General features: G+C 48.0%; 1 protein-coding gene across 1 annotated transcript in view; it reads left to right on the top strand.

The window, feature by feature from the left end:
- The first annotated feature begins 572 nt into the window (after positions 1-572).
- Positions 573-11116, top strand: part of LOC144950173 (calpain-5-like) — a 44932-nt gene continuing 34388 nt past the window's right edge. Inside the window, exon 1 of the mRNA XM_078880247.1 lies at positions 573-791. Within this exon, the coding sequence (XP_078736373.1) occupies positions 615-791 (177 nt within the window). The 5' untranslated portion in view covers positions 573-614. The remainder of the gene's footprint in view (positions 792-11116) is intronic.

The following is an 11116-nucleotide window of genomic DNA, read 5'->3' as shown; positions in this document are numbered from 1 at the left end:
GAATCGTGACGTCACATCCAAAGTTCCAATCAGACGTGACGTCATATTCAGTGCCGATCGGCCGCGACGTCATCTAGACTGCCAATCAGTCGTGACGTCATATAAAAATTAAAGTTGCTATCAGTCGCGACGTCATCACGGCTGTTTATCTTTTGCGTGGGCGGCATCGGGTAGAGGCTGCGAGGGCGTGGCCCGTGTCTCCGTGTGTCTCCCTGTCTGTCTCTGTGTTGCACTGCTGTCCCCGTGAGTTGGTCTCCTCACGATCTGTCTCCGTGCCCCACGTGCGTACACCACTTGCCTCCCGTGTCTCTGTGTGTGTCCTCCGTGTCCCCCCCCCCGTGTCTCCCCCCCCCCACCCCGTGTCTCTGTGTGTGTCCTCCGTGTCCCCCCCCCCCGTGTCTCCCCCCCCACCCCGTGTCTCTGTGTCCCCCCCCTACCCCCGTGTCTCCCCCCACCACCCCCGTGTCTCGCCCCGTGTCCTCCCCCCCCCGTGTGTCTCCCTCCACCCCCGTGTCTCCCCTCGTGTCCCCCCGTGTGTCTCCACCACCGTATCTCCCCCCCCGCGTCTCCCCCCCCCCGTGTCTCCCCCCCCCCCCGTGTCTCCCCACGGCGCCATGGTGCACGCGAAGCCCTACAAGGGCCAGGACTACGCGCGTCTGCGGCGCGCGTGCGCGTCCCGCGGGGAGCTCTTCCGAGACGAGCTCTTCCCCGCCGGGGAGACGGCGCTGTCGCCCGCGGGGAGCGCCGGCGGGCGGGCGCCCTCGGGGCGCGTTCAGTGGAAGCGTCCAAAGGTGAACCCCCTCACCACCCCTCACCACCCCTCACCACCCCCTCACCATCTCTCGCCACCCCTCACAACCCCTCACCATCCCTCACCATCCCTCACCATCCCTGCTGAACCCCTCACCATCCCTCACCATCCCTGCTGAACCCCTCACCATCCCTCACCATCCCTCACCATCCCTGCTGAACCCCTCACCATCCCTCACCATCCCTCACCATCCCTGCTAAACCCTCACCATCCCTCGCCATCCCTCGCCATCCCTGCAAACCCTCACCATCCCTGCTGAACCCTCACCATCCATGCTAAACCATCACCATCCCTCACCATCCCTCGCCATCCCTGCAAACCCTCACCATCCCTGCTGAACCCTCACCATCCATGCTAAACCATCACCATCCCTCACCATCCCTCGCCATCCCTGCAAACCCTCACCATCTCTGCTGAACCCTCACCATCCATGCTAAACCATCACCATCCCTCACCATCCCTCGCCATCCCTGCAAACCCTCACCATCCCTGCAAACCCTCACCATCCATGCTAAACCATCACCATCCATGCTAAACCATCACCATCCCTCACCATCCCTCGCCATCCCTGCAAACCCTCACCATCCCTGCAAACCCTCACCATCCATGCTAAACCATCACCATCCCTGCTAAACCCTCACCATCCCTCACCATCCTTCACCATCCCTGCAAACCCTCACCATCCCTCACCATCCCTCACCATCCTTCACCATCCCTGCAAACCCTCACCATCCCTCACCATCCCTCACCATCCCTCACCATCCCTGCAAACCCTCACCATCCATGCTAAACCATCACCATCCCTGCTAAACCCTCACCATCCCTCACCATCCTTCACCATCCCTGCAAACCCTCACCATCCATGCTAAACCCTCACCATCCATGCTAAACCATCACCATCCATGCTAAACCATCACCATCCCTGCTAAACCCTCACCATCCCTGCAAACCCTCACCATCCATGCTAAACCCTCACCATCCCTCACCATCCCTCACCATCCCTGTAAACCCTCACCATCCCTCACCATCCCTGTAAACCCTCACCATCCATGCTAAACCATCACCATCCATGCTAAACCATCACCATCTCTCACCATCCCTCACCATCCCTCACCATTTCTGCTAAACCCCTCACCATCCCTGCTAAACTCTCACCCCCTGCTAAGCTTTGGTGAAGCAAAAGCCCTAAGAGAGCGTAGATTAATAAAATAAATTCAAATTCTGGCAGCTGATAAAGGCCACTACTGTAATGATGTCCCGATCATATTATGATAGTAAATGTAAGATTTACTGGAGGAAGATACCTATATTAAAATGAAACGAGATACAACCAATACGTTTTACGCAAGACTTCTGCAATCATTGCGAATTCATTAATCCCCAAGACTGAGCAATACCAAATTAAGCCACAGGCCTCAAAACTACCAAGAGTGTTTTGGCTACAAAAAAATCATAAAATCGGTATCCCATGTAAGTACAATAGGCTCTGCCACATAAATTAGCTAAATATGTAAGTAAACAAATACAGCCCTACAACGGAAGGACAGCTTCATTCATAATAAATTCAGAACATCTTGTGTGAATGTGATTAAGGATATTAAACGTAAACCCTAATGATATTCTGGTAAGTTTTGATGTAATGTATCTGTTCACTAAGGTTCCAGTTGACGAGTCACTTCAATTAATTGATACACTGGTAAAGAAGCCAGGTTTACCAGAAGACATTCCAAAACTATCTGACCATTGTCTAAATGATACTGATTTCTTGTGGAGAGGTGGCTTCTTTAAACAAGCAAGGAGCAGCAATCGGTTCTCCTTTGTCTCCTGCTATAGCAAATCCGTACATTGAAAACTTTGAAACAAGAGCACTTGCCTCGAGTACGTTAAAACCTTCCTTTTTGGTTTAGATATGTCGATGACACTTTGGTTGTCTGGCCACATGGTAAAGATGCACTTATTGAATTTTAAAATAATCTTCATGCGCAAAACCCAGCCATTCAGTTCACCATAGAAATGCAGGTGAAAAACACACTCCCATATTCTTGGTTCTTTCGGTAAAGTCACATAGAAGGGAAATAATAAAATAAGAATGTTTTATTTAAGTTTTATTATTTTATTGTTTCCCTTCTACGTGACTTTACCGAAAGAACCAAGAATATGAATCCATGCAGTCACGAAAGCTTTAAAACGAAACACACTCCCATTCCTGGATATTTTGCTTGGACGCGGTCAAAATGACAAAATAACACACAGCGTCTACAGAGAGGGAACGCACACAGAGGCCTATCTGAATGCAGATTTGCATCATCACCCAGCACAGATATCCTCTCATCAAGACGCTCATACATTGGGCAAAGACAGTGTCAGATAGCGAAAGTTTAGAGAAAGAGATTAAACATGTTAAAGAAGCACTAAGACTGAATGGCTACAATAATGCTCAAATTAACAGAGCATTGAATGCCAAATCAAGATCGAACAACAATACTGCTGAAAGTGATCAGATTATCAAAACAATTCAAATACCATATATCTTGGGAGTTACTGACAAATTAGCCCGTGTTTTGTAAAAGCAAAATTTTAAAGTGAGATTTGGTACGGTACACAAAATTCAACAACTAGTCTCTTGTACTAAAGATGAATTACCGAAGTTATCAACAGAAGGTGTATATCGGATGAATTGCGTATGCGGTAAGTGTTATATTGGACAGACGGGATGTAACATTAGCGTAAGACTAAAAGAACACCAAAGGAACATTACATTCTCACAAACACAGCTGTCAGCAGTGACAGAGCATGCTTGCCAACAAAGACATTCAATTGATTTTGATACCGTTTGAAGTGTTATGCAGAACTAATTATTATCGGCCAAGATTAGAGAATTATTTGAAATTGAGAAGAATTCAAATAATTTAATGGCTGTGATAGCTATAGACTCAGCGCAGCCTGAAAGCATATTAATTTATTTCAACTACGTGACTTTACCGAAAGAACCAAAGATTCCTGCAGTCACGAAAGCTTAAAATCAAGATGGAAGCGTATTATTAAGTAATACACAACACATATTGCAATTCCTTACTGGTGAGTCACATGCCAAGTGGCTGATTACTGATCTATTACATAATTGTATACACCCCCACCTCCGCCTCTGATCTCGAATCCTGATTCGGTTTAGCAACGATGACATCATCATGCACTCTTTAAGACGGAAGCAGGTGGATGGCTTCACTATTCTGGCAAATCGCCCGAAGATGCTGGATGTAGTTTTCAGCGAAACGTCGTACTACTCAGATTGTAAATGTTGTGGATACACTCTTCCACACAGCGGTGGGCTAAAGTAGTGAACTATTTGTCTTTTGTCAACGTGACACATTTTTTACTGATTGGCCGTGTTGGGTGGTGGCGGGTTGCGACACGTTTATAAATAACGCGATCTATCCCAAAAACCTTTATTATGAAACCCTCACCCCTTGCTAAACCCTCACTCTGCTGCTAAACCGTCCCCCATACTAAACCCTCACCCCCTGCTAAACCATGACCCCCATGAGAATAGGTTTTCCCCTTTTTTATGGCAACAAAACAGGAGTTAACATGTTAAAACACCAAACTGAAACCTTTTACAAGGAATCATGTCTACATTAACGACACTACTTGTGGTCAGAATGCAACAAAAACATGCTCTGATAATAAATGCATTGTCTTTGAGACTGATTGGTCCACACCAGAGACAGCTTTCTTTTGAGCCTCGTCTCAAACGGTGTTAGACCAGAGGACGCCAAAAGGCGTACAGCACAAAGACAAGCAATATCAGAGTACTGAGAGCTCGGGGTGAGCAGCTACATCATGGGACCTCCTTTGCCAGTACCAAAATATGAGAATAGGCAAAAACGGACACCGCACGGGACCTTAAAATGAAAACAACAAACAGAGGTGACGTTTCGGGCAATGGCCATACTCACCAGCACATTGGCCAGAGAGAGAGTGGACTATTTTTTGGTTGCTGTTGTAAGGCACTGCGAATGCAGATCATTGCAGAAAAAAAACATTCAACCGTAGTTCACTCCGCGTAAGCCATCCTGGCCGTACGCGCTCTACTCGGGCCAGGGCTCGCTAACCTGTGGCTTTGGAGCCGCGTGGGACGGCCCTTTACAGATCGCTTGGTGACTTGATTAAGGACCACTGTCTTATATTCACAGCAGAGTCCATTGCCGGTCGTTCTGGTCATATTGAATTTTTATATTACCGAATTTGAATAAAGATGGCACTTGTTATTTCGGTTCGCCGACCCCTGTGCCAGATGTTCAAGGCAGGACGTCCTCTTTCCGTATTGGACGTGGGTCTTGGTTCGACGCCCAACTCTAGAATGAGCACGGAATCGTCACGAGCATCGCTGTGGAGAAACGTTAACAGAAGAAACTTCTTCCAGCGGTGCCGTTACCCCGATGAGACAATCATGCGATTCGTGATTGTAATTCTGTCTCGGCAAAAGTAACGCCACGTGATTATCGATGGATCATATCGCTTCTATTATAAAAGCCTGGTGTTCCGCTTGTCCGTCAACTAAATTATGAGAGCCGATCAGAAGGCCTGAATCAAAAAGTTAGAGAAAATGGAACCCCCTCCCCCAAAGATGTGGGGGTTTCCGCCGCACGCACTGCGCACACCCTTTCAACAAATTAGCGACATCCTTAGCCATAGCGGACAAGAAGAAGTCCAGCTTAAGTGTGGCCAACGTCTTATGCACACCCAGGTGCAACAGGCGCTCGTTTACCGCCCAAATGACCTTACCCCGCAGGGCAGTGGGCACCACAATGTTATAACGGCGCAACCCTCCGTCCCAATGCACGAGCAATCCGCCTCTGAGGATGACAGAGGCGACACCCCGTCGATCCCCGCCCCCATCAGCCTCCCTGACACGGCGTCGCAATTTAAGCAGGGAAGCCTCAACCTGGAGGCGCCCCATTCTTCGTGGTCCAACCCAATGACGGCATCACGTGCCATCGGACCCTCGGCCACCTCAGATGTTACAACCTCGGCCGACACCGCAAGGGGAGGGGGCGAGTGCTCGTTGGGTGGCTTACAGCGCCCGGAGCCCGAAAAACACGCGCCCCCGCCGCTCGTTGGTAATCGCGACAGGGCGTCAGCATTCGTGTGTCGGGAGCCTTTGCGATAGGTAACATTAAAGTGTAGTCCTGGAGGACCTCCAACGTGAAAGTTGGCCAGACGGCTGTTCAACACGCAGCGCGAACTGTAGCGCTGCATGGTCTGAGCGCACCTCAAAGCGTCTACCATACAAATACCATACAAATAGTTCTTGGTGTGTGACACAATACCGTTGTTCAGCCGGAGACAGCACTCTGCTTCTGTATGCGACAACATTCTCGACGCCATTGACAACTTGAGACAGAACAGCTCCAATTCCGGTGTTACTAGTGTCTGTATCAAGGAAGAACGGCAAGGAAAAGTCGGGGTAGCAGAGGGGAGGGGCATTCACCAAGCCAACCCGGAGCGCAACAAATGCGGCCTCCTCTCCCCCAATGGAATTTATGACTCTTTGCCGTCAAGGCGTGGAGAGGTTTAGCGATGGTAGCGAACTTGGCGACAAAACGGCGGTAATAGGACGCGAATCCTATGAAATTGCGCACCTCCCCCACCGACTTGGGGGTCGGCCAAGTACGAACACATGCGGTTTTGTCTGGGTCGGTCGCAATACCCGATTCACTTACTACGTGGCCAAGATACCGAACCGATTTCTTGTGAAGGTGACACGTCTGTGGTTTAAATTTCAGGTTGGCCGCACGCATTTTGAGAAAGACAGCGCGTAGCCGTTCCAGGTGTTCATCAAACGTACGGCTGAAAACGAAGACATCGTCGAGATATATCAAGCACGACTCCCACTGGAGACCAGCCAGAACCAGTTCCATTCATCGCTGGCGTGGAATGAAGACCCGTCGGAAGCTGATTGAATTCGAACAAGCCTTGTGGTGTACGAAAGGCTCTTTTGGGCTTGGAGTCTTCGTCTAGCGGCAACTGCCAAAACCCGGATAGGAGATCAAGAGTTGAAAATAACCGCGCCCCTGCTAGAGCATCCAGTGAGTCGTCCATTCGGGGTAGAGGGTACGCATCAGCTACCATCGTGCTTTTTAACAAGTACAATTAGGGCTCCCCATGGGCTGGTGGACGGTGAAATAATATCCGCGGCTAACATTTCGTCAACCGTCAGCCGAGCGTGTTATTTTTCCGTAGGGCTCCGCCGGTAGGGATTCTACCAGATGGGAGCGGCGTCACCCGTATCAATGTGATAACTCAAAAACGTAGTGCGGCCGATGTCAAATTTCCCTTCGCTAAAAATGTCCGAAAATTTGCGCAAAAGCTCCCTCAATTTTCCCCTCTGAACCTCGGACAATTCTGCATTCTCTGGACAAAGCATATCCATCCACCCCTCATCAGGACTCTGGTGCAGCCGCATATTCAACGCAGCACCCACACTGCCAACGATGCTTCCCTAATGACGCGCTGGCGACGCATGAGCCAGCATGGTACTTTCTTGGATGACCGACGTGTCTAACCCTGCTTTAAGAACCTGAATGAAGGGTTTCCTGACCGTTGGATACCAACGTCTGGGCCCCTACTCACGTCAATCCACGACTGGCTTCATTAGAAGGTCTAGCGGTTTCCGCAATCGCAGGGGGACCAATATGTGCGCGCCGGGGGGAATCTTCACGTCCTACGTGCAAGTGCTTGCACGGTCGCGTTAGCTGTGCACAAGCGAGTGGAAGAAGGTAAAAATGCCATTCGACAGCCAGATGGTAATTCCAGGCACCCCTTGTAAATACAAATTTTCAGGGGCATTCTTCCCAAAAAGTCGGTCCCGAGCAAGCACGGAATAGCAAGGGATGTTGACACAAGAACCGGCCCCGTCAATCTGATATCCGCAATGCACACCTCCGCTGTTATTCTCCAAATGATGCCCAATGAGCCGCCATTTGCGGCAAAGCACGGAGCTTCGACAGGACATAAGATACGACATTTATGGGGTAAGATGTTATAAATCAACTCTGAGATGATGGTCGCTGATTGGGCCGGTCGGCCCGATCAAAGTCCGAACCCACCCGCACCGACGCACGACCGAAACGGAAACCGAATGGACGAGATGGGTGAGTGGATTCAGGGGCCGAGTGTGTGATGTGTCACGACTCGCCTCTGGTTGTAGTGACGTGGAAGACGGTCGGGCGGATGACGGCGGTGGTCCGGGGAGGCGTCGTCGCGGCACGCGGCAAACTGACGAGACATGTCCCGGCAGGCCGCAGTTGCAGCACACAACGAGCCCGCTCCCAGGACGAGGAGATGTCTTCTGCCGTCATTGGCCGTCCGCCCGTCGCACCCTGCCGTCCCATCACTCGCCTCCGCTCTGGGTCGACGTGCAGGCTGGGACGGGTTCCACGTCTTCAGGTGTATCCGTCCCCTCACGGGGTGTGGTACACGCCGCCAACCCCTTGTGCCGTTGCAAGAGCTGTTGAGCCTGGATGCATCTTGCAACCTTGATCGACGAAAGGTCGTCATCTACGGCCGGCAGGATGATGTTGAGGTCCTTAGCCAAAGCCAGCAATCTCTCAAGGACCAGCGAGTCGACTCCGTCGTGGTCCATCCTCAGAAAGGCAGCCTTCGCTCGCGCCAAAAGTGCACTACGGAAGGTGAGGGGCGTCTCGGCTTCCCCTCTCCTTCGCGTAGCGAACTTATGGTGCACGATCTTAATTTTAGAACTTTCGTGACTGCAGGAATTATTATTTGTTTCTTTCGGTTAAGTCACGTCTAAAGATAAAACAATAAATTAAATTAAATAATAGAATACGACGTTTCGATTGCAACACAAGCAATCATCATCAGGTATAATGAAATAGCGACATAAAATCTAACCAGAAAACTATAGACAGACATATTAGCAGACAGATATCACCAAGATACATAGCGAGAGCAACACAGGTAACAGAGAGGGGTGATCGTCTCTGTGTGGTAGCCTTAAATAGACAGAGGGGGGGCGGAGGCAGAGAGAGGGAGGAGGGTTAGAGAAAAAATTAGCATATCAATGAGTGGTCAACAGACGTGGTGCTGCGAATGCGATGGCACGGCAAGCAAGCCTGAAAATCAGGAGAAGGACACACTAAAATTAAATAACCTAGTAAAATATCGAAATGTAATGTAATACAACACAGAGGGTCGGTCAACACACAATTAACGCATAGCCTGGTTGATTACGTATTTCAAAGATTGCTAAGTTAGAATTTAAGTGTGAACAATCTAAAGAGAGGACACAGGCAGAGAAAACAAGTCGCCAGAGAGAGAGAAAAAGATAAGCTTAAAACTTCCCCGTAGAAGTGGTTCAATCTTAATTTTAGAACTTTCGTGACTGCAGGAATTATTATTTGTTTCTTTCGGTTAAGTCACGTCTAAAGATAAAACAATAAATTAAATTAAATAATAGAATACGACGTTTCGATTGCAACACAAGCAATCATCATCAGGTATAATGAAATAGCGACATAAAATCTAACCAGAAAACTATAGACAGACATATTAGCAGACAGATATCACCAAGATACATAGCGAGAGCAACACAGGTAACAGAGAGGGGTGATCGTCTCTGTGTGGTGGCCTTAAATAGACAGAGGGGGGGGGGGGGCGGAGGCAGAGAGAGGGAGGAGGGTTAGAGAAAAAATTAGCATATCAATGAGTGGTCAACAGACGTGGTGCTGCGAATGCGATGGCACGGCAAGCAAGCCTGAAAATCAGGAGAAGGACACACTAAAATTAAATAACCTAGTAAAATATCGAAATGTAATGTAATACAACACAGAGGGTCGGTCAACACACAATTAACGCATAGCCTGGTTGATTACGTATTTCAAAGATTGCTAAGTTAGAATTTAAGTGTGAACAATCTAAAGAGAGGACACAGGCAGAGAAAACAAGTCGCCAGAGAGAGAGAAAAAGATAAGCTTAAAACTTCCCCATAGAAGTGGTTCAATCTTAATTTTAGAACTTTCGTGACTGCAGGAATTATTATTTGTTTCTTTCGGTTAAGTCACGTCTAAAGATAAAACAATAAATTAAATTAAATAATAGAATACGACGTTTCGATTGCAACACAAGCAATCATCATCAGGTATAATGAAATAGCGACATAAAATCTAACCAGAAAACTATAGACAGACATATTAGCAGACAGATATCACCAAGATACATAGCGAGAGCAACACAGGTAACAGAGAGGGGTGATCGTCTCTGTGTGGTGGCCTTAAATAGACAGAGGGGGGGGGCGGAGGCAGAGAGAGGGAGGAGGGTTAGAGAAAAAATTAGCATATCAATGAGTGGTCAACAGACGTGGTGCTGCGAATGCGATGGCACGGCAAGCAAGCCTGAAAATCAGGAGAAGGACACACTAAAATTAAATAACCTAGTAAAATATCGAAATGTAATGTAATACAACACAGAGGGTCGGTCAACACACAATTAACGCATAGCCTGGTTGATTACGTATTTCAAAGATTGCTAAGTTAGAATTTAAGTGTGAACAATCTAAAGAGAGGACACAGGCAGAGAAAACAAGTCGCCAGAGAGAGAGAAAAAGATAAGCTTAAAACTTCCCCGTAGAAGTGGTTCAATCTTAATTTTAGAACTTTCGTGACTGCAGGAATTATTATTTGTTTCTTTCGGTTAAGTCACGTCTAAAGATAAAACAATAAATTAAATTAAATAATAGAATACGACGTTTCGATTGCAACACAAGCAATCATCATCAGGTATAATGAAATAGCGACATAAAATCTAACCAGAAAACTATAGACAGACATATTAGCAGACAGATATCACCAAGATACATAGCGAGAGCAACACAGGTAACAGAGAGGGGTGATCGTCTCTGTGTGGTGGCCTTAAATAGACAGAGGGGGGGGGGGGCGGAGGCAGAGAGAGGGAGGAGGGTTAGAGAAAAAATTAGCATATCAATGAGTGGTCAACAGACGTGGTGCTGCGAATGCGATGGCACGGCAAGCAAGCCTGAAAATCAGGAGAAGGACACACTAAAATTAAATAACCTAGTAAAATATCGAAATGTAATGTAATACAACACAGAGGGTCGGTCAACACACAATTAACGCATAGCCTGGTTGATTACGTATTTCAAAGATTGCTAAGTTAGAATTTAAGTGTGAACAATCTAAAGAGAGGACACAGGCAGAGAAAACAAGTCGCCAGAGAGAGAGAAAAAGATAAGCTTAAAACTTCCCCGTAGAAGTGGTTCAATCTTAA

Source organism: Lampetra fluviatilis, chromosome 56, assembly GCF_964198595.1.
Source record: "Lampetra fluviatilis chromosome 56, kcLamFluv1.1, whole genome shotgun sequence".
In the NCBI taxonomy this organism is placed as follows: Eukaryota; Metazoa; Chordata; class Hyperoartia; order Petromyzontiformes; family Petromyzontidae; genus Lampetra; species Lampetra fluviatilis.
This window is presented reverse-complemented; position numbering and strand designations above follow the sequence as displayed.